The sequence below is a fragment of the Caretta caretta genome, chromosome 2, assembly GCF_965140235.1.
Source record: "Caretta caretta isolate rCarCar2 chromosome 2, rCarCar1.hap1, whole genome shotgun sequence".
NCBI lineage: Eukaryota > Metazoa > Chordata > Testudines > Cheloniidae > Caretta > Caretta caretta.
In genome coordinates this window covers 3,298,043-3,321,611 of record NC_134207.1, presented here as the reverse complement: position 1 = coordinate 3,321,611, position 23,569 = coordinate 3,298,043, and the positions used below count along the sequence as shown (strand labels likewise).

The following is a 23,569-nucleotide window of genomic DNA, read 5'->3' as shown; positions in this document are numbered from 1 at the left end:
AGACCCGTGTGGGTGTGGGTGTGAGTGTGTGTGACTCCCCCTGCTGGGGCAATCAGACCCGTGTGGGTGTGGGTGTGGGTGCGGGTGTGGGTGACTCCCCCTGCTGGGGCAATCAGACCCGTGTGGGTGTGGGGGTGGGTGTGGGTGACTCCCCCTGCTGGGGGAATCAGACCCGTGTGGGTGTGGGGGTGGGTGTGGGTGACTCCCCCTGCTGGGGCAATCAGACCCGTGTGGGTGTGGGGGTGGGTGTGGGTGTGGGTCTGGGTGTGGGTGTGGGTGACTCCCCCTGCTGGGGCAATCAGACCCGTGTGGGTGTGGGGGTGGGTGACTCCCCCTGCTGGGGGAATCAGACCCGTGTGGGTGTGGGTGTGGGTGACTGCCCCCTGCTGGGGGAATCAGACCCGTGTGGGTGTGGGGGTGGGGGTGGGTGACTCCCCCTGCTGGGGGAATCAGACCCGTGTGGGTGTGGGGGTGGGTGTGGGTGACTCCCCCTGCTGGGGGAATCAGACCCGTGTGGGTGTGGGGGTGGGTGTGGGTGACTCCCCCTGCTGGGGGAATCAGACCCGTGTGGGTGTGGGTGACTGCCCCCTGCTGGGGGAATCAGACCCGTGTGGGTGTGGGGGTGGGTGTGGGGGTGGGTGTGGGTGACTCCCCCTGCTGGGGCAATCAGACCCGTGTGGGTGTGGGGGTGGGGGTGGGTGTGGGTGTGGGTCTGGGTGTGGGGGTGGGGGTGGGTGACTCCCCCTGCTGGGGCAATCAGACCTGTGCGCGCATGTGTGAGAGCAAGAGGCTGCGCCTGCCCTCTAGAGGCCACAGAGGCAAACTGCGGCCCCGAGAGCTGGGCTCACCTGTACGTCCGGGGGCCGGTTCTGCTGGGTCTCCAGGGCCAGCTGCAGCTCGTGTATCCGCTCGTCCAGCCTGCGCACCTCCTGCTCCTTCCGCCACTGCACGGCGCTGACCTGCCCCTCCAGGCGCACCAGCTGCGCCACCTTCTGCTGCAGGGACGTCTCCAGGTGCTGCACCCTCGACCTCAGGCCCTCGTTCTCCTGGAGGGGCCGTGGGCAGGTCGTGGTTACGTGCCAGGAGGCTCCTCGGGGACCTACCTGGCCGGATCTCCCGGCACAGTGCGTGTGTGTGAACACAGGGGCGCCAGCCTGGAGCGGGTCTTTGGAGCTCAGGGTCCTGCATCCCACAGTGGTAGTGATGCGGGGGCTGGGCATAGGGGGACTCTGGCGGTCAGTGACACGGGGGCTGGATGGGGGGGCAGGGATCTAGGGGTGAGTGATGGGGGGGCTAGGCGGGGAGGCTGTAGGGGTCAGTGACGTGGGGGTTGGGTGGGAGTAGGGCTCTGGGTCAGCAAGAGGGGCCCCGCTCACCTTGGCCAGCGTGGCAGAGGACTGGGTATGGGGCAGGGGGAGGGATCTCTAGGGGTCAGTGACACAGGGGCTGGGCAGGGACAAGGCTCTGGGTCAGTGATGTGGGGGCTGGGCATGGGGGGGATCTAGGGGTCAGCGATGCGGGGCCTGGGCGGGGGCCTGGGCGCTGCGTCAGTGATGGGGGGGCTGGGTAGGGGCAGGGCACTGGGTCAGCAACAGAGGCCTGCTCACCTTGGCCAGCATGGCAGAGGGCTGGGCATGGGGCGGGGCTCCAGGGGTCAGCAACGGGGGGGCTGGGCGGGGGCAGGGTACTGAGTCACCTTGGCCAGTGTGGCAGAGAGCTGGGCACGGAGGTGGGCTCCAGGGGTCAGCGACGAGGGGTCGGGGGGGCTGAGCAGGGCACTGGGTCAGTGACAGGGGGCTTGATGGGCCCTACTCACCTTGGCCAGCACCTTGGCCAGCATGACAGAGGGCTGGGCACAGGGGGGGCAGTGGGTCACCTTGGCCAGCGTGGCAGAGGGCTGGGCAAAGGAGGGGTGGGGGGCACTGGGTCACCTTGGCCAGCATGGCAGAGGGCTGGGAACGGGGAGGGGGCTCTAGGGGGTCAGTGAGGGGGGTGGGGTGGGGGGGCAGTGGGTCACCTTGGCCAACATGGCAGAGGGCTGAGCACGGGGGGGGCGGGGGGGGGCAGTGGGACACCTTGGCCAGCGTGGCAGAGGGCTGGGAACGGGGAGGGGGCTCTAGGGGGTCAGCGAGGGGGGTGGGGGTGGGGGGGGCAGTGGGTCACCTTGGCCAACATGGCAGAGGGCTGAGCACAGGGGGGACAGGGGGGGCAGTGGGTCACCTTGGCCAGCGTGGCAGAGGGCTGGGCACAGGGCGGATGGGGGGGCAGTGGGTCACCTTGGCCAGCGTGGCAGAGGGCTGGGCATGGGGGGCAGTGGGTCACCTTGGCCAGCGTGGCAGAGGGCTGGGCACAGGGCGGATGGGGGGCAGTGGGTCACCTTGGCCAGCGTGGCAGAGGGCTGGGCACAGGGGGGTGGGGGGGCAGTGGGTCACCTTGGCCAGCGTGGCAGAGGGCTGGGCACAGGGCGGATGGGGGGGCAGTGGGTCACCTTGGCCAGCGTGGAAGAGGGCTGGGCACAGGGGGATGGGGGGGGCAGTGGGTCACCTTGGCCAGCGTGGCAGAGGGCTGGGCACAGGGCGGATGGGGGGGCAGTGGGTCACCTTGGCCAGCGTGGCAGAGGGCTGGGCACAGGGGGGTAGGGGGGCAGTGGGTCACCTTGGCCAGCGTGGCAGAGGGCTGGGCACGGAGGTGGGCTCCAGGGGTCAGCGACGAGGGGTCGGGGGGGCTGAGCAGGGCACTGGGTCAGTGACAGGGGGCTTGATGGGCCCTACTCACCTTGGCCAGCACCTTGGCCAGCATGACAGAGGGCTGGGCACAGGGGGGGCAGTGGGTCACCTTGGCCAGCGTGGCAGAGGGCTGGGCAAAGGAGGGGTGGGGGGCACTGGGTCACCTTGGCCAGCATGGCAGAGGGCTGGGAACGGGGAGGGGGCTCTAGGGGGTCAGTGAGGGGGGTGGGGTGGGGGGGCAGTGGGTCACCTTGGCCAACATGGCAGAGGGCTGAGCACGGGGGGGGCGGGGGGGGGCAGTGGGACACCTTGGCCAACATGGCAGAGGGCTGAGCACAGGGGGGACAGGGGGGGCAGTGGGTCACCTTGGCCAGCGTGGCAGAGGGCTGGGCACAGGGCGGATGGGGGGGCAGTGGGTCACCTTGGCCAGCGTGGCAGAGGGCTGGGCATGGGGGGCAGTGGGTCACCTTGGCCAGCGTGGCAGAGGGCTGGGCACAGGGCGGATGGGGGGGCAGTGGGTCACCTTGGCCAGCGTGGCAGAGGGCTGGGCACAGGGGGGTGGGGGGGCAGTGGGTCACCTTGGCCAGCGTGGCAGAGGGCTGGGCACAGGGCGGATGGGGGGGCAGTGGGTCACCTTGGCCAGCGTGGCAGAGGGCTGGGCACAGGGGGATGGGGGGGGCAGTGGGTCACCTTGGCCAGCGTGGCAGAGGGCTGGGCACAGGGCGGATGGGGGGGCAGTGGGTCACCTTGGCCAGCGTGGCAGAGGGCTGGGCACAGGGGGGTAGGGGGGCAGTGGGTCACCTTGGCCAGCGTGGCAGAGGGCTGGGCACAGGGCGGATGGGGGGGCAGTGGGTCACCTTGGCCAGCGTGGCAGAGGGCTGGGCACAGGGCGGATGGGGGGGCAGTGGGTCACCTTGGCCAGCGTGGCAGAGGGCTGGGCATGGGGGGGTGGGGGGGCAGTGGGTCACCTTGGCCAGCGTGGCAGAGGGCTGGGCATGGGGGGCAGTGGGTCACCTTGGCCAGCGTGGCAGAGGGCTGGGCACAGGGCGGATGGGGGGGCAGTGGGTCACCTTGGCCAGCATGGCAGAGGGCTGGGCACAGGGGGGACGGGGGGGGCAGTGGGTCACCTTGGCCAGCGTGGCAGAGGGCTGGGCACGGGGGGCAGTGGGTCACCTTGGCCAGCGTGGCAGAGGGCTGGGCACAGGGGGGTGGGGGGGCAGTGGGTCACCTTGGCCAGCGTGGCAGAGGGCTGGGCACAGGGGGGTGGGGGGGGCAGTGGGTCACCTTGGCCAGCGTGGCAGAGGGCTGGGCACAGGGGGGGTGGGGGGGCAGTGGGTCACCTTGGCCAGCGTGGCAGAGGGCTGGGCATGGGGGGCAGTGGGTCACCTTGGCCAGCGTGGCAGAGGGCTGGGCATGGGGCGGAAGGGGGGGCAGTGGGTCACCTTGGCCAGCGTGGCAGAGGGCTGGGCACAGGGGGGTGGGGGGCAGTGGGTCACCTTGGCCAGCGTGGCAGAGGGCTGGGCACAGGGGGGTGGGGGGGCAGTGGGTCACCTTGGCCAGCGTGGCAGAGGGCTGGGCATGGGGGGCAGTGGGTCACCTTGGCCAGCGTGGCAGAGGGCTGGGCACGGGGCGGATGGGGGGGCAGTGGGTCACCTTGGCCAGCGTGGCAGAGGGCTGGGCACAGGGGGGGCGGGGGGGGCAGTGGGTCACCTTGGCCAGCGTGGCAGAGGGCTGGGCATGGGGGGGACGGGGGGGGCAGTGGGTCACCTTGGCCAGCGTGGCAGAGGGCTGGGCACGGGGGGGGCAGGGGGGGCAGTGGGTCACCTTGGCCAGCATGGCAGAGGGCTGGGCATGGGGTGAACGGGGGGGGCAGTGGGTCACCTTGGCCAGCGTGGCAGAGGGCTGGGCACAGGGGGGTGGGGGGGCAGTGGGTCACCTTGGCCAGCGTGGCAGAGGGCTGGGCATGGGGGGGACGGGGGGGGCAGTGGGTCACCTTGGCCAGCGTGGCAGAGGGCTGGGCACGGGGGGGGCAGGGGGGGCAGTGGGTCACCTTGGCCAGCGTGGCAGAGGGCTGGGCATGGGGTGAACGGGGGGGGCAGTGGGTCACCTTGGCCAGCGTGGCAGAGGGCTGGGCACAGGGGGGTGGGGGGGCAGTGGGTCACCTTGGCCAGCGTGGCAGAGGGCTGGGCACGGGGGGGGGGCAGTGGGTCACCTTGGCCAGCGTGGCAGAGGGCTGGGCACAGGGGGGTGGGGGGGCAGTGGGTCACCTTGGCCAGCGTGGCAGAGGGCTGGGCACGGGGGGGGGGCAGTGGGTCACCTTGGCCAGCGTGGCAGAGGGCTGGGCAGACACAGTCGCCAGCTGCTGCAGGAGCCCCTGGGTGATGCTGAGACTCTGCTTCAGCCCCTCGTTCTCCACCGTCAGGTTGTGGATCCGCTTCTCCGAATCCGTCACCCCCTGGAAGGAAAAGCGGGGCCGGGGAGCTCGAAGCCTCGGCAGCCCCCCCCACTGCCCCCAGGAGCCTCGGCAGCCCCCCCCCACTGCCCCCAGGAGCCTCGGCAGCCCCCCCCCACTGCCCCCAGGAGCATCAGCGCCCCCTCCCCCCACTGCCCCCAGGAGCCTCGGCAGCCTCCCCCCACTGCCCCCGGGAGCCTCGGCAGCCTCCCCCCACTGCCCCCGGGAGCCTCGGCAGCCTCCCCCCACTGCCCCCGGGAGCCTCGGCAGCCCCTCCCCACACTGCCCACGGGAGCCTTGGCACCAATCCCACACACTGCCCCCAGGAGCCTCGGTGTCCCCCCACTGCCCCCACACACACATACTGGCCCCCCCACACACACACACACTGCTCCCGGGAGCCTCGGCACCCCCCCACAGTGCCCCCAGGAGCCTTGCCCCCCCCACACACAGTGCCCCCACAGCAGCTGCCAGCTTTCCTCTCCTGGGAGCGCCCCCCTCCCCCCGCTTCTCTCATCTTCCTCCCCACCACATTCTTCCTCCCCCACCCTGGGGAGCAGGAGAAGGGATAGGCCTGTAAAGGAGGCAGTGGGGGGAGAGGGCAGAGACAATAGGGGTGGGGGGGATAAAGTGGGGGGGCAGAAGGAACAAGCCTAGGCGGTACAGTGGGGGGACATGGGGCTGGGGGGCAGATGCAGTGGGGGGCAAAGGGACAGGTGTGGAGGGGCTGCAGTGGGGGGCAGCAGAGGGGATGTGGGGATGCAGTGGGGGGGAGCAGAAGGAACAGGCCTATGGAGTGGAGTGGGGGGAGGAGGCAGAGGGGATGGGGGGTTGGGGTGGGGGACTCAAGTAGGGGGGCAGAGGGGACAGGCCTAGGGGGAGGAGGCAGAGGGGACGGGGCTGGGGTGGGGATGTCTTTCTCCTCACCATCCCCGTGCGCAGCCGCCTCAGCTCCTCCTCTCGCTCCTCAATCTGCTGCTTCAGCTCTTGGACCTAGCGGAAGGACACACCTGGCATCAGGCCCCTCCCTCCCCAGGGGCTGCGTGCCACGGCCCCCTCCCCAAAGACGGGGCGCTGCCGATGGAGGGCGCAGTTAGGGCAGGGACAGCCCCAGGGCATAAGGGGCTGGCTGGCGGGGGTGAGCCCAGTGCCCCACATGGCCCCCAGGGCTGTAAGGATGAGGCTGGTGCCTGCTAGTGGGGGCTCCCCTATAGCTCAGGGGCGCTGAAGGGCTGAGTTCTTGCCCTGGTTCCCCAGGGACTCAGCCATCCCTGCCCTGCAAGGCCCTGCAAGCAGAGATCCCACCTGTGGAGCTGTCTCCATCCTCGGGGTCTTCTCCCCTTCCTGGGGCTTTGCTGTGGGCCCCGCCAGCCTGTCCTCAGCAAGAGCATCATTCCCATTCCCATCCTACCTGCCAAGGTCCACCAGCAGCGCGGCCCCTGGTTCTCACCTGCAGGCCGAAGCTCCCTGCCAGCTGCTGCCTCTCCTTCTCCCCCTCTTCCAGCTGCTCCCTCAGGCCCGTGATCTCCTCCAGCAGCTTGTTCCTCTCTCCCTGCAGGGCACTGATGGACTCCACCAGCCGGTGCACGCCCACAGGGGTCACGGGCGGACATGGGGACAGGGGGCAAGCGGAGGGTGGCTTCATACCTGGGGCGAGGGGGACATATGCAGTCACTCCTAGGACATCCATGTGGGTGCAGAACTAGGTGGGCCATCTGGGGAAGGGACGAGCGGGATGGGGGGGATGCATCCCACCATAGAATCAGCCTGGAGACAGAATCACCCTCCGCTCAGTGAGGGGCAGGCGGGTATGTGCTCGGGGGGGGGGGATGTGTCGGGGTTTGGACAGGTATTTTGTATTGGTGGGTAGATGGATGAGTGTATTGCATGGACGGATGGATGGATGGTCATGTTGGATGGACGGGTGGGTGAATGTTGGATAGGTGGATGAATGAGTGGGTGCATTGCATGGGTAAATGGATGAGTCTGTTGGATGTGCGAATGGATGAGTTTGTTGGGTGGACAGGTAGATGGATGGATGGTGTGTTGGATGGACAGGTGGATGTGAGGGATGGATGGATGGATGGATGGGCAGATGGATGTGTGTTGGATGAGTGTGTTGGATGGATGGTTGGTCGTGTTGGATGGGCAGATGGCTGAGTGTGTTGGATGGTGTGACGAAGTGGGACTGTTCTTAATGTTTCCTCTGAATAGTGTGGGGGTGCCTCAGTTTCCCCTATGCAGTTCTTAAGTATCTAGGGGGTGGGATAAGGGTGTGTGATCGTTGCAGAGCCCTAGAGGACAGGTGTCTGCAGGAGTCTAGACACAGAGAATGGCTGACACCCTGTTTCCTGGCTACTGATGGCCTGGCCCTTTCCCCCTGAAAGGTGAGAGCTAAAGGGTTGGAGAACAAAGGAATCAGGTGACCTCCTGGCCAGGAAAAGGGACAAAGCCCAGAGGAGGAGGGGCTGGAGGGAGTTTCAGTTTGGGGCTGGCTGGGACACGGAGTGAAGGGCAGACATGGCTGTCTGGCTCACTGCCACCCAAAGTGGACCCAGCTGAGGGGTCCTGTTCTCTGCACCTGCAAGCTCTGTTTTAGACCATGTTCCTGTCATCTAATAAACTTTTTGTTTTACTGGCTGGCTGAGAGTCACGTCTGACTGTGAAGTTGGGGGGGCAGGACCCTCTGGCTTTCCCAGGAGCCCCGCCTGGGCGGACTCGCTGTGGGAAGTGCACGGGGGGCAGAGGATGCTGAATGCTCCGAGGTCAGACCCAGGAAGGGGGAAGCTGGGTGAGCTGTGTGTCCTGCAGACAGGCTGCTCACAGAAAGGAGACTTCCCCAGGGTCCTGACTGGCTTCATGGGGAGCAGTTCCAGAGCATCGCCTGGGGACTCCGTGACAGATGGATGGATGGGCAGATGGATGAGTGTGTTGGATGGTGTCAGAAGTCACAGGTGTGGTGCTCTGCTCTGTTAAATGTTGATAACAGTCGGTTGCGTGCGTGTGTTCCCTCTGTGTGCTGCCCCGGCTCTGCAGATCGCTGACACAGAAGACCCCGAGAGAACCCCCAATGACCACAGGCTCTGATAAGGTACGAAGGCACCCGGCCAGGTTTATTGTCAAATGAAAGAGTCTCTAGCTCCCCGGATAAGATGTCTACAGTTCTGCTAGTACATATGTGCTCCCTGACAATGGATCGGCTCAGCCAGTGGCGGGATTTACCACTGCCCCCTAGGCCAAACCAAGACATCCACTCAGGAGTGCATTCATAGCCACAGCTACAAACAAGTTACACATCACTCCTGACGCATAGAGGTGCAACCCCTCTAGGTGTTAGGGTGCCGCCTCTCACAAAACAACCCTACCATATTACTTTCCTGCCCCTGTCTTTAGGATAGGTCAGCCTGTTCCTGTTATCTGTGGGGTACGTGCTTGTACCAGAGTGTTCTGGTACCATCCTGGCACGTGTTTCCATAACTAGTGCCCAGTACCTTTTAGGGATGTGTATTTTTACAACATCAGCCCTCTTCTTGCCAGATTCTGTGAGCAGGGCCTGCCTCTGGCTCACAGCTTAACTTTGCTTTATGTCAGCAAAATCTTGACCATTACTTTAGTTCAGGCCTTACGCTTCATACCAGGCCTCTGATGCAAAAGTTTGTTTCAGGGCATCATCTTACTACAGATGGATTGACGGATATGTTGGATGGATGGTTGGTTGTGTTGGACGGTTGGGTGGATGGATGGGTGTCATAGAATCATAGAATATCAGGGTTGGAAGGGACCCCAGAAGGTCATCTAGTCCAACCCCCTGCTCGAAGCAGGACCAATTCCCAGTTAAATCATCCCAGCCAGGGCTTTGTCAAGCCTGACCTTAAAAACCTCTAAGGAAGGAGATTCTACCACCTCCCTAGGTAACGCATTCCAGTGTTTCACCACCCTCTTAGTGAAAAAGTTTTTCCTAATATCCAATCTAAACCTCCCCCACTGCAACTTGAGACCATTACTCCTCGTTCTGTCATCTGCTACAATTGAGAACAGTCTAGAGCCATCCTCTTTGGAACCCCCTCTCAGGTAGTTGAAAGCAGCTATCAAATCCCCCCTCATTCTTCTCTTCTGCAGGCTAAACAATCCCAGCTCCCTCAGCCTCTCCTCATAACTCATGTGTTCTAGACCCCTAATCATTTTTGTTGCCCTTCGCTGGACTCTCTCCAATTTATCCACATCCTTCTTGTAGTGTGGGGCCCAAAACTGGACACAGTACTCCAGATGAGACCTCACCAATGTCGAATAGAGGGGAACGATCACATCCCTCGATCTGCTCGCTGTGCCCCTACTTATACATCCCAAAATGCCATTGGCCTTCTTGGCAACAAGGGCACACTGCTGACTCATATCCAGCTTCTCGTCCACTGTCACCCCTAGGTCCTTTTCTGCAGAACTGCTGCCTAGCCATTCGGTCCGTAGTCTGTAGCGGTGCATTGGATTCTTCCATCCTAAGTGCAGGACCCTGCACTTATCCTTATTGAACCTCATCAAATTTCTTTTGGCCCAATCCTCCAATTTGTCTAGGTCCTTCTGTATCCTATCCCTCCCTTCCAGCGTATCTACCACTCCTCCCAGTTTAGTATCATCCGCAAATTTGCTGAGAGTGCAATCCACACCATCCTCCAGATCATTTATGAAGATATTGAACAAAACCGGCCCCAGGACCGACCCTTGGGGCACTCCACTTGATACTGGCTGCCAACTAGACATGGAGCCATTGATCACTACCCGTTGAGCCCGACAATCTAGCCAACTTTCTACCCACCTTATAGTGCATTCATCCAGCCCATACTTCTTTAACTTGCTGACAAGAATACTGTGGGAGACCGTGTCAAAAGCTTTGCTAAAGTCAAGAAACAATACATCCACTGCTTTCCCTTCATCCACAGAACCAGTAATCTCATCATAGAAGGCGATTAGATTAGTCAGGCACGACTTGCCCTTGGTGAATCCATGCTGACTGTTCCTGATCACTTTCCTCTCATGTAAGTGCTTCAGGATTGATTCTTTGAGGACCTGCTCCATGATTTTTCCAGGGACTGAGGTGAGGCTGACTGGCCTGTAGTTCCCAGGATCCTCCTTCTTCCCTTTTTTAAAGATTGGCACTACATTAGCCTTTTTCCAGTCATCCGGGACTTCCCCGGTTCGTCATGAGTTTTCAAAGATAATAGACAATGGCTCTGCAATCACAGCCGCCAATTCCTTCAGCACTCTCGGATGCAACTCGTCCGGCCCCATGGACTTGTGCACGTCCAGCTTTTCTAAATAGTCCCTAACCACCTCTATCTCCACAGAGGGCTGGCCATCTCTTCCCCATTTTGTGATGCCCAGCGCAGCAGACTGGGAGCTGACCTTGTTCGTGAAAACAGAGGCAAAAAAAGCATTGAGTACATTAGCTTTTTCCACATCCTCTGTCACTAGGTTGCCCCCTAGGTGTCTTGGATAGATGGATAGGTGGGTGGGTGTGTTGGATGGTGTAGTAGGAAGAGAGCCTGAGACATAAGCTCTTGTGTCAGAGGCCTGGAATGAGGCAGGACCTGCTCACAAAATCTGGCAAGAACAGGGCTGATATTGCAGAAACACACATTCCTAAGAAGTGCTAGGCACAGAGCACTCACGCAAACACATCTCGATATCAAGTGGTACCAGAACATCCCAATATCAAGGATGGTAGAAAAACATTCCCCAAAGATAAAAGAAAAGGAGTACTTGTGGCACCTTAGAGACTAACCAATTTATTTGAGCATGAGCTTTCGTGAGCTACAGCTCACTTCATCAGATGTTTACCGTGGAAACTGCAGCAGACTTTATATACACACAGAGAATATGAAACAATACCTCCTCCCACCCCACTGTCCTGCTGGTAATAGCTTATCTAAAATGATCAACAGGTGGGCCATTTCCAGCACAAATCCATCTTCCTGATAACACCATCCTGGCTACTATGGATGTGGAAGCCCTCTACACCAACATTCCACACAAAGATGGACTACAAGCCGTCAAGAACACTATCCCCGATAATGTCACGGCTAACCTGGTGGCTGAACTTTGTGACTTTGTCCTTACCCATAACTATTTCACATTTGGGGACAATGTATACCTTCAGATCAGCGGCACTGCTATGGGTACCCGCATGGCCCCACAGTATGCCAACATTTTTATGGCTGATTTAGAACAACGCTTCCTCAGCTCTCGTCCCCTAAAGCCCCTACTCTACTTGCGCTATATTGATGACATCTTCATCATCTGGACCCATGGAAAAGAAGCCCTTGAGGAATTCCACCATGATTTCAACAATTTCCATCCCACCACCAACCTCAGCCTGGTCCAGTCCACACAAGAGATCCACTTCCTGGACACTACAGTGCTAATAAACAATGGCCACATAAACACCACCCTATACCGGAAACCTACTGACCGCTATTCCTACCTACATGCCTCCAGCTTTCATCCAGACCACACCACACGATCCATTGTCTACAGCCAAGCTCTGCGATACAACCGCATTTGCTCCAACCCCTCAGACAGAGACAAACACCTACAAGATCTCTGTCAAGCTTTCTTACAACTACAATACCCACCTGCAGAAGTAAAGAAACAGATTGATAGAGCCAGAAGAGTTCCCAGAAGTTACCTACTACAGGACAGGCCTAACAAAGAAAATAACAGAACGCCACTAGCGGTCACCTTCAGCCCCCAACTAAAACCCCTCCAACGCATTATTAAGGATCTACAACCTATCCTAAAGGATGACCCAACACTCTCACAAGTCTTGGGAGACAGGCCAGTCCTTGCCTACAGACAGCCCCGCAACCTGAAGCAAATACTCACCAACAACCACATACCACACAACAGAACCACTAACCCAGGAACTTATCCTTGCAACAAAGCCCGTTGCCAATTGTGCCCACATATCTATTCAGGGGACACCATCACAGGGCCTAATCACATCAGCCACACTATCAGAGGCTCGTTCACCTGCACATCCACCAATGTGATATATGCCATCATGTGCCAGCAATGCCCCTCTGCCATGTACATTGGTCAAACTGGACAGTCTCTACGTAAAAGAATAAATGGACACAAATCAGATGTCAAGAATTATAACATTCATAAACCAGTCGGAGAACACTTCAATCTCTCTGGTCACGCAATCACAGACATGAAGGTCGCTATCTTAAAACAAAAAAACTTCAAATCCAGACTCCAGCGAGAAACTGCTGAATTGGAATTCATTTGCAAATTGGATACTATTAATTTAGGCTTAAATAGAGACTGGGAGTGGCTAAGTCATTATGCAAGGTAGCCTGTTTCCTCTTGTTTTTTCCTACCCCCCCCCCCCCCGATGTTCTGGTTTAACTTGGATTTAAACTTGGAGAGTGGTCAGTTTAGATGAGCTATTACCAGCAGGAGAGTGAGTTTGTGTGTGTATGTGGGTGGGGGGATGTGAGAAAACCTTGATCTATGCAGGAAATAGCCCGACTTGATTATGTAAAGAGTTGTCACTTTGGATGGGCTAGCACCAGCAGGAGAGTGAATTTGTGTGGGGGGGTGGAGGGTGAGAAAACCTGGATTTGTGCTGGAAATGGCCCACCTGTTGATCATTTTAGATAAGCTATTACCAGCAGGACAGTGGGGTGGGAGGAGGTATTGTTTCATATTCTCTGTGTGTATATAAAGTCTGCTGCAGTTTCCACGGTAAACATCTGATGAAGTGAGCTGTAGCTCACGAAAGCTCATGCTCAAATAAATTGGTTAGTCTCTAAGGTGCCACAAGTACTCCTTTTCTTTTTGCGAATACAGACTAACACGGCTGTTCCTCTCAAAGATAAAAGGAACACACTGACCCCTCTTAAAAGATAAGGTCAACATGACAGTATGTAATAGAGATGTTTTGATCAAACCAACATGTACAAGGTGATGGGTGATAATTTGCCACGTCAGGGGGCAGTAACTATGTCAAAGGGGCAGTACTGACTTGTTTGTATTAGGGCAGGGGTCGGTAACCTTTCACAAGTGGTGTGCCAAGTCTTCATTTATTCACTCTAATTTAAGGTTTCGCGTGCCAGGAATACATGTTAACGTTTTTAGAAGATCTCTTTCTATAAATCTATAATATATACCTGAACGATTGTTGTATGTAAAGTAGATACGGTTTTTAAAATGTTGAAGAAGCTTCATTTAAAATGAAATGAAAATGCAGAGCCCCCTGGGCCGGTGGCCAGGACCTGGGCAGTGTGAGTGCCAGTGAAAATCAGCTCACGTGCTGCCTTCAACACGCGTGCCATAGGTCGCTTACCCCTGTATTAGGGTATAAAGATGTATCTCAGAGGGAATATCTTTGTCTGGCCTAGGGAGGAACGGAAAGTCCCACCGTTCACTGAGCTGGTCCATTGTTATGGGCATACATGTATTAGTGGCCTAGTCGTCTGTGGGATACTAGTACTGTGTTTCTTCGACAATAAACCTGGCTGGGTGCCTTCGTCCCTTAACGGATCTTGTGCTTATTGAGCGGTTCGCTCAAGGTCTGCTGTGCCAGCTGTCTGCACAGGGCTGGGGCGGTACAAAGAGGGAACACACACAAGCAGCCAAATATTTATCAACATCTAACCACAGATGGATGGATGGGTGGATGTACTTGATGGTTGGGCAGATGGATGAGTGTGTTAGATGGACAGAGAGATGAATTCATGGTGTGTTGGATGGATGGGTGGATGAGTGTGTTGGATGGCTGGACAGATGGATGAGTGGGTGTGTAGGATAGACAGGTGGACGGATGGGTGAGTGTGTTGGATGGATGAATAAATGGACAGGTGTGCTGGATGGGTGGGTGGATGAGTATTTTGGATGGATGAATTGATGCCTGATCTGCCTGTCCATCCAATACACCCATGCATCCACCTGTCCATCCAACACACCTACCCACACATCCATCACACCCTCCATTCATCCACCCAAAATACTCATCCACCTTCCCCTCCAACACACCGGTCCATCCGTTCATCCATCCAACATGCCCACACATCCATATGTCCTACCAACACACCATCCATTCATTCGTCCGTCCATCCAACACACTCATCCATTTGCCCACCCATCCAACACACACACCCATCCATCCAACACACTCATCATAGAATCATAGAATATCAGGGTTGGAAGGGACCTCAGGAGGTCATCTAGTCCAACCCCCTGCTCAAAGCCAGACCAATCCCCAACTAAATCATCTTAGCCACGGCTTTGTCAAGCCTGACCTTAAAAACTCCTTCCTTAGAAGTTTTTAAGGTCAGGCTTGACAAAGCCCTGGCTGGGATGATTTAGTTGGGGGTTGGTCCTGCTTTGAGCAGGGGGTTGGACTAGATGACCTCCTGAGGTCCCTTCCAACCCTGATATTCTATGATTCTATGATGAGTGTGTTGGATGGATGAATGGATGGGTGGGTGTGTTGGATGAGTGTGTTAGATGGACAGACGAATGAATGGATGGTGTGTTGGTTGGACATATGGATGTGTGGGCATGTTGGATGGATGAACGGACAGACCGGTGTATTGGAGGGGAAGGTGGATGAGTATTTTGGGTGGATGGATGGAGGGTGTGATGGATGTGTGGGTAGGTGTGTTGGATGGACAGGTGGATGCATGGGTGTATTGGATGGACAAGCAGATGAATGGCTGTGTTGGATGGATGGGTGAATGCATGGGTGGGTGTGTTGGATGGACGGGTGGATACATGGGTGTGTTGAATGAATGGATGGATGGACAGGTGTGTTGGATGGGAGGGTGGATCACTATTTTGGGTGTGTGAATGGTGCATTGGATGGGTGGGTGTGCTGGACATACGGGCAAATTGATGCATGGACATGTTGGATGGATGAACGGATGGGTGCATGTTTTGGATGAACGGATGGGTGCATGTGTTGGATGGATGGGTGGGTGGTGTGTTGGATGAATAGATGGATGGTGGGTTGGGTGGGTGGTGTGTTGGATGGATGAGTGGGTGTGTTGAATGGGTGGGTGGATGGTGTGTTGGATGGAAGTGTGGGTGGTGTGTTGGATGAATAGATGGATGGTGCGTAGGATGGGAGGGTGGTGTGTTGGGAGGGTGTGTTGGACAAATAGATGGATGGTATGTTGGGTGGCTGGATGGTGTGTTGAATGGGTGGGTTTGTTGGATGGACGGGTGGATGGTGTGTTGGATTAATAGATGGATGGTGCATTGGGTGGATCGATGGGTGGGTGTGTTGAATGGGTGGGCAGATGGTGTGTTGGATGGACGGGTGGATGGTGTGTTGGATGGATGGGTGGGTGTGTTGGATGGAGGTGTGGGTGGTGTGTTGAATGGGTGGATGGTGTGTTGGATGGATGAGTGGATGGTGTGTTGAATGGGTGGGTGTGTTGGATGGACGGGTGGATGGTGTGTTGGATAGGTGGGGGTGTTGGATGAATAGATGGTGTGTTGGGTGGATGGATGGGTGGGTGTGTTGAATGGGTGGGCAGATGGTGTGTTGGATGATGGGTGTGTTGGATGGATGGGTGGGTGTGTTGGATGGAGGTGTGGGTGGTGTGTTGAATGGGTGGATGGTGTGTTCGATGGATGAGTGGATGATGTGTTGAATGGGTGGGTGTGTTGGATGGATGGGTGGATGGTGTGTTGAATGGGTGGGTGTGTTGGATGGACAGGTGAATGGTGTGTTGGATAGGTGGGGGTGTTGGATGAATAGATGTTGTGTTGGGTGGATGGATGGGTGGGTGTGTTGGGGGATGGGTGTGTTGGATGGACGGGTGGATGGTGTGTTGGATGGATGGGGGTGTGTGTTGAATGGGTGGGCGGATGGTGTCTTGGATGAGTGGGTGTGTTGGATGGATGAGTGGATGATGTGTTGAATGGGTGGGTGTGTTGGATAGACAGGTGGATGGTGTGTTGGATAGGTGGGGGTGTTGGATGAATAGATGGTGTGTTGGGTGGACGGATGGGTGGGTGTGCTGAAGGACGGGTGTGTTGGATGGACGGGTGGATGGTGTGTTGGATGGATGGGTGGATGTGTTGAATGGGTGAGCGGATGGTGTGTTGGATGGGTGGGTGGGTTTGCTGGATGAATAGATGGATGGTGTGTTGGGTGGATGGATGGGTGGGTGTGTTGAATGGACGGGTGGATGCGTGAGCTGCGGTTCACTGGTTCATCGGGTTACTTCAGAAGACGAAGTCTCTTCTGCCTCCAGCAGAGCGGGTCCCTGCAGATCAGTCTCTGTGACTCATTTAGTCCTTGGCCTCTCTCCAGAGGCTGCCCAAGAGGGGCTGACTGACCACCACTCATCACCATTTCGTTTGGACACTGCCCCTTAGCTGAGACCCTCCAGCACACTCTGCCTCCAGTGGCCTCATGGGGCAGCCGAAGCTGCCCGACAGGTGACTTTGAGCAGCCACCATCCTGGAGGTGAAGGGCTCCTCCCCCCTATTACCAACCCCTCTCCATGTCTAACCGCCAGCCAGGTTTCCTCCCATCACCAGTGCAGCCACCTTCCTGCATCTCCAGGGCTGCAGCAGGCCCATCACCCTGGTCCTCGTGACAACCTCAGGAGCTCCTCTACCCTGTTGTCTTCAGAGGGGAGGAATTCACACAAGGCCTGACAGGGCGTAGGGGACGAGGCGGGACGCCAGGCAATGGCACCCAGGCCTCGGTGGGATCCCAGCAGTGCCCAGGCCTCGGCGGGGGCGGGACCCCAGCGGCGCCCAGGCCTTGCAAATTTCACCCCCGCAGCCCAGGTGGCTGCTCATGGGCGTTGCTGCGGTCGGGACGAACGACTCCCCACCGTGCAGCGTCTCCATGACGTTCTGCTGCTCGCAGATGACGCCCTCCAGGCTCTCGATGAGGCTCAGCTTGTCCTGCACCCGCTGCCTGTAGGCCCTCCTCAGCATCCGCAGCTGCTTCCGTCGCCGGCGCTCCTCCCGGCGCAGGAGGGAGCGGTACTCCCCGGCTTGCTCCTGCAGCCGCTGCATCTGGCCGTAGTGCTCCAGGAAGGAGAGGAGGTGGGACATCACCGAGATGAGCGGGGAGTCGGGGAGCTGGCGTGGGGGCCCGTGGGAGGAGCAGGGGAAGAGGGGGGCCCGTGGGGATGGTCCGGCCCGAGTGAAATGGCGGGACGGGGAGGGAGGGGCGGACATGGCAGGTCGCAGGGGCACATGGGACGTGGGGGGGATGAGGGAGGTGGTTCGAAGGAGAAAAGAGAAGACAGAGCAGTTAGCGCAGGCAGAGGGTGGGGATGGTTTGCCTAGCGCGGAGGGTGGGGGCCAAGGACTCAGGAGACTGGGCCCTGTCCCTGCTCTGCCACAGACCCCGTTTGACTCTGGAGTGGGTCACTTCATCCACTGTGTCTCGGACCCCCACGCGTGCAGTGGGCTGGCTCCATGAGACGCTATAGGCTACGGTGAGGCACTACGCCCAGGGGCCAGAGGAAACCCCCAGACAGTTACCCCGCACGCAGCAGCCTGCGCAGACCTCACAGCTGCCTGGCACCATCGGCAATCGCACACCAAGAGCAGGGGCCCTGTGCGCTGGGCCCGGCACACTTCGTCGGGGACAGGTGCTGGCTGTCTGTCTGTCTCGGCTGCTGAGCGTGGGAGGAGAAGGGACTCGCCAAAGGCCACCCGTGTAGCCGGGGTAGGAAAGGGGGCAGGTCAGGCGAGCCACCCGAACACAGACCCGGGGGCCGGGCGGGACGGCACTCCGGCAGCTAGACCAAGCGCCCCCCCACCCCGTGCTCCCCAGCTGCACTGCTGTGTTTAGTGCACCAGAGTGAGCAGAGCTAGCATGTCTGTCCGCGCGAGCTGGGAATCACCTCCCGGCTCAGACCCAGAGCCTGGGCCGCCTCCGAGCCTGGGCTCCTGTTAGGAGCAGAGGGGCCCTTAGGGCCCGGTTCCTGGCTGCCCTGTGTCGTGTCATTGAGGCCAGCGCTCCCAATGGCAGCGTTCTACCCACGCTCTGCCAGGCTGTGCCAGGCCCTTCGGTATCACCGTGACGGGCGCTATCCAAAACCAGGCAGGTGGACATGGAGCCAGGGATGGGCAGTGCTGTAGGATTCCAGAAACCCACACACACTCCAGACCAAGACCACTGGTCCCCTCTGTGGTCTGAGACACACGGTGACCCTGGGGACACAGGGACTGGGTCCCTCCTTCTCTGCTCCAGGCCTCAGCAACCCCCTTCTGGGGAGAGGAGAGAGCTGGAAAAGCTCCTGGGTGGACAGGAGCACTGGCGACTGCCTGGTAAATAGCCAGCAGGTCAGTGAGGGCAGCAAAGCGAGCAGAGTGGAGGACAGGGACGGATGAGACCTGGGAGCTGTCTGGATGGATGGCTCTGCTGGGCTGGTACATGGCCACTTCAGATCTGACGCGGTGGGTCCTGGTGTGACCCAAGAATCCCGGAATGCCAGCCAGCAAGGGGGTCCAGCAATATCCCGATGCTGGATTGTGCATTCTGGGTCCCCAAAAAGCGAACTGTCCACACAGATGCTGCGTAAGGGGCTATGGATGTCCACTGACAGCGTGCAGGTTTTCTATCGCACAAGGGACCTTTGTTCACCTGGCTCTCGGGCGGGACGTGAGCACCGTAAGCTAACACAGCATATACCCATGTACATACGAAGCCAGCAGGGGGATGTGAAATCAACAGGGAAGCGGCACGCCGGAAAAAGAAACCCCAGTGCGTTATCCTGATCTGAGAACATACACTGAAGTCTGGGGACTTGAGCAGAAGGCAGAGACGACACCCCCCATCCTGCACCTAGGAAGGAAGCGGGCTGGGCATTTACGGTCCTGAAAACAGGATCTCAACCCCCTTGGCTGAGACTCGGCAGAGGAGTTTGGGGGTGAGATATGCTTCGTTGGCCGGCAGCTTAGCCTGCTGAGTGAAGTGCAGGCTCCAGAAAGCGTGCTATGATCTTGTTTTACAGGTAACCTTTTGTTTCCATTATTCTCCCTCGCCATCTCTTGGTTCTTTGCCAATGATCTCACCCTTGTTTTCACGATAAAGATCCCTCAGAGCCGTGATATCACACAAAGAGCGGATCCTGACTCTCACAAACAGGGGTACATGTTGGCCCCTGGGGGACAGCAGGCCTGGTACTTCTGGGAGTGTCCTGTGGAGACGGGGCTCGGGGACTGGGGTGCACCTCCTGTTAACCTGCAAGGCAAGGTAAGGGGTGGCACGGCCTGGAGGAGAGGGCCTGGGTGGCTGACAAGAGGGGGGGGGTGAGGGAGTGGACACCCAGCTAAGCACAAGCAAGACTCCCCCAGCACAAGAGACGGGGGATACCAAGGGGCCTCACAGCTCTGGGCACCCCGAGACCCATCACACCTGGCCACACCTGTTTGTGTTTCATGCTCCTCATTGCCATGGAGACAGGTCTGATGGGGAACACGCCCAGATTTACCTTCCCGCCAAGGGCCTCTGTGTCCGCTGGGCAGAGCTTCCCCTCGGCAGCTTCCCGCTTGAGGGACAGGAATTCGGTGAGCGGGGTGGCGGCATCCTCCAGAAACCCGCTGTCAGGGCCAGCCTCCTCCTCCTCCGTGCCATTGTCTCGGTCGCTCTCGGAGCTGCCTGCAAAGGCGGGGACCAGCACTGGGCGGGAGCAGCAGCGCCGGGGCGCCCCTTGGCTCCCCCACCGTCGAGACAGCTGTGCCCCAGCTCAGCGGCACCCCCCCCGCCCCGTGTGAGATCCACGCCCCCAACACCCCGCACCCCTCCAGGACATGGGCAGGGGGACACTGTCCCAGCTCACCAGCCCGGCATGCACCGAAATGCAGCCAGCACCCGCCCCCTGCAGCTGGGCCCCGTGCGAACCGGGCCAGCCGCTGTGGCTCAGAGCCGTGCATGGGGCAGGGAGAGGAGGCTACGCACTGTCCAGCTCCGGCAGCTCCGGCCACAGCTTGCGTCGCCTGGCTGGCTCCGCGGAGAAGGCATCGGGGCCCTGGAGAGCAGGAGGGGAAGGAAACGTCTGTCAGCAACAGAGGCCAGGCCATGGACGGGTCCTCAGAGCCCCCCGACCAACCCGCCCCCTTCCACGGATGGGTCCTCACAGCCCCCCGACTAAACCTCCACTGCAAACGGGTCCTCAGAGCTCTCCCCATCACCATGGACGGCATCTCAGAACCCCTCCCCCGCAGACGGTGCTTCAGAGCCCCCCCCCCCCCCCCCGAGCAACCCCACACCACAGATGATGCCTCAGAGCCCCCATGGCACCACCCCTTCATGAACAGCACCACAGAGCTCCTCACCCCCTGAACACTCCCCACCACGGCTGCCCCCCCCAAGCCCCTCCGGGCACGGACAGCCCCCCCATGCCACCCCCCACCACTGTGCCCTACAGATCTCCCCAAGAAACCCCCCGCCACAGACAGCCCTATAGAGCCCCCCTCACGCACTCCCCCACCACAGACAGTCTCCCCACACACCCCTGGCTACAGATAGCCCCACAGAGCCCGTTCCTGGCCATCAACAGCCCCACAGAACCCCCTCAAGTACCCCCCCACCACAGACAGCCCCATAGATCTCCCCCCCCCGCTCCCCACAAGCCCAGCACAGAGCTGACCCTGCTGGGTGCAACTGATGCCCTGAGCCGGAGCCATCTCTGCGATGAAGCTGTCTAGACACCGGGAACACTCCCGGATTGCTCCCTTCAGCACTACGTGCCCAGGGCCCTGATGCACCCCAAGACCTGACCCGCTCCCACGAGGCCTGGCTGGGTGCACCAATGGGGCTGGGGAACAGCAAGGTGCTGAGCTAGCAAGATGGGAACCCTACTAATGAGGAAGAGCCGGCCCTGCCCGGGTGCTGCCCCCGCTAACATACGCCACGGAGGAGGGCACACGCCCGTTCCCCCTCGGTGCCCGGCACACAGAGGACAAGCAGCTGCTTAGCCCCCAATGGCAAGCCCTGCTCTTTAACTCATGCTTAGCTCTGGAGGTCCCTGGTTCAGCCCAGCCCCTCGCCCAGCTACGCTGATGGGGCACCTGACTGTGTTGCCTGGCCTCACAGCGGGCACCCCCTACTGGAGGAGTCAGCATTGCACCCAGCACCGGCTGGGGTGCGGGGGTGCTGCTGTCTGGGTACTGCTCTCTAGGGGTGCTGGGAGAGCAATGCCCCACGGAGGGCTGCTGCAGAGTTGGGTGCCTGAGGGGGTCAGGGGCTGCCCACAGGGCAGCACGGAGCCAGCGTTACACTGGGGGGGCCGGGGGATGCTTTGATTTAGACACAGAGACTAGCCCTGGACCCCTGAGCACAACTGCCCCAGTTTGCAAAAACCACCTCCTGCCTCCCCCACCCCGCAACCAGCCTGTACATGACGCCTCGTGCATCCCCCTTCCCTCCACCACCCCCGCGGTCTAGACCCTGCCTGTCTCCGGTCCCCGGGGCAGACCCTGCTCTCCAACCAGCGGCCAGATGGACTCAACCCCTCGTCCAAGCTGTCAGATGAGAATCCCTGCCCATCCTAAACCCAACGCAGCAGCACCAGTGCTGGGGAGCTGTCTGCCTCTGTGCCCCCCGCCAGGGAGACAGACCCACAGCACAGCAAGTCAAAGCCTGAGCCAGGCCTCCCTGGACAATCAATACAGCCCGGCTGGAAACTGCGCCAGCTCCCTGCTAACAAGCTGCAGCCGAGCCAACCTCGGAGCCAGCTGCGCAGAGCGGAGCCGAGTGGGGAAACGGCAGAGCGCCAGAGCCGAGATGCCAAGGGGAGGAAATGGGGCAGGCTCTCAGCACCGCCCTATGGATCCAATCAGCCCTCTGGCAGGGGAGATCACGCTGCCTTGAGCGGTCAGGCCCCCATCCTGCCAGGCCCCTTTGGAGAGAACCGACCCCCCAGCTGCTAAAGCGCCCACAGAGCCAACCCGGGCACACCTGGCACGCACATCCCGCCCCAGCAGAGGGGCCCAGCCTGGGAACGGCGCACAAAGCTCTCTGCCAGCGGAACACGAGGCACGGCCAACGCTCCTGGCCCTGTAGACGTGTCTGGCAAGGCTCAGCGGGGCTGGGCGCCGACCCGTGGCTGCGGTGAGGACGGGTCAGAGATTGGAACAATCGATGTCTATTCAAACAACAGACAACACCCCTGCCCCCAGGCGTCCCCAGTGCAGAGCAGGGGCCCAGGGCAAAGCGGGCAGGGAAAGCCGAGGTTCTGTGCCGTGCTGACAAGCAGAGGGAGACCCAGACCCAGCCCCCCTGCGAGGGGAGGAGTGAATGAACCCCAGTCTGCTGTCCTCTGCGCTGGGTCCGACTGGAACCAGGAGGCTCAGCACAGACAGACCGAGCCCTTCAATTCCTCGCGCCTTCCGGCGCCTGCTCCAAGCGAGTGGGCCCTAGCAGGCTGGGCCCCCGCCCCTGAAGCCACACCGTCCCCAGCCCCTACTCACGTCCCTCGCGCCGCCAGTCTCTCCCACCTCCTTTCCCTGGCGCTGTCGTAACACGCTTGTGAAGCGTGGGTCATGCCTCTAGGGGCTGGTCCTGATAGAGGATAAGAGCCTACTGCTGCTGGTGGCTGACGGAGGGATTCCTTTAGCTCAAGCGACGAGGACCTATGCTCTGGTGCGGATCCACAGCGAAGGATGTCACTGAACCGGACCCCGAACAGGCACCCGAATGCCTGCGCTGCCATCCCTTCCCATGCACAGCCAGCTTGGGGAGTAGCCCACGCGTTACCGGCCGACCCTCAATAACAAGCCTGTGTTAAAACAGGGGTAGGTGTTAGCATTGGCACAGGGATTCCACCTGGCCCCAGCATGGGACGTGGGAAATCCAGGCCCATCCATCAACCAGGGGACAGCCTCAGCACCCGCATCTCCAGCAGCTGCCGAGGGCTGCGGTGGAGTCTCCATCCCTAGACATTTTTAAATCAAGATTGACCTCGAGCAGATCTTTCAGAAAAGCATCCAGACAGGAGTTAATGCAGGGCACTCCTAGGGCCGATGTGATAGATACAGAGATCTCACAACGGCGCCTCCTGGCCCCAGGCTCTCAGAATTGATGGAAAAAACACCAGGAAATCACTAGTGGCCCAGGAGCGAGAACACCAGAGTCCTGCAGCAGCCTTGGAAGGGATGTCAACAGGACAGGACCTGCCCCCCATGTACTCCCGAGGGCTCTCACCCACCACGCTGGGTGCAGGATCCTAGTGATGTCACACGGGCCAGCTTGGGCAAGGATAAAGTCAACCGGCTAAGTGCACAGCTGGATCAGCAGGTTCAATTCCCCCTCCAGCAGGGCTGAGCTGCCCCCATGCCCACCCCTTCGACCCCTGGCTCTCCGCCTCCCCACTGCCAATTTCAGTCACTTCACTGGTACTGCTAAGTG

General features: G+C 59.8%; 1 protein-coding gene across 1 annotated transcript in view; it reads right to left on the bottom strand.

Annotated features, from left to right (window-relative positions):
* The window catches only part of KIFC2 (kinesin family member C2), a 49,838-nt gene that overhangs the window by 16,684 nt on the left and 9,585 nt on the right, over positions 1 to 23,569 (bottom strand). Inside the window, exons 2-8 of the mRNA XM_048841874.2 lie at positions 20,120 to 20,189; positions 19,653 to 19,819; positions 17,034 to 17,286; positions 6,629 to 6,825; positions 6,106 to 6,171; positions 5,044 to 5,181; positions 849 to 1,046 (exon numbers count right to left, since the gene is read on the bottom strand). Coding sequence (XP_048697831.2) covers positions 849 to 1,046; positions 5,044 to 5,181; positions 6,106 to 6,171; positions 6,629 to 6,825; positions 17,034 to 17,286; positions 19,653 to 19,819; positions 20,120 to 20,189 — 1,089 coding nt within the window. The remainder of the gene's footprint in view (positions 1 to 848; positions 1,047 to 5,043; positions 5,182 to 6,105; positions 6,172 to 6,628; positions 6,826 to 17,033; positions 17,287 to 19,652; positions 19,820 to 20,119; positions 20,190 to 23,569) is intronic.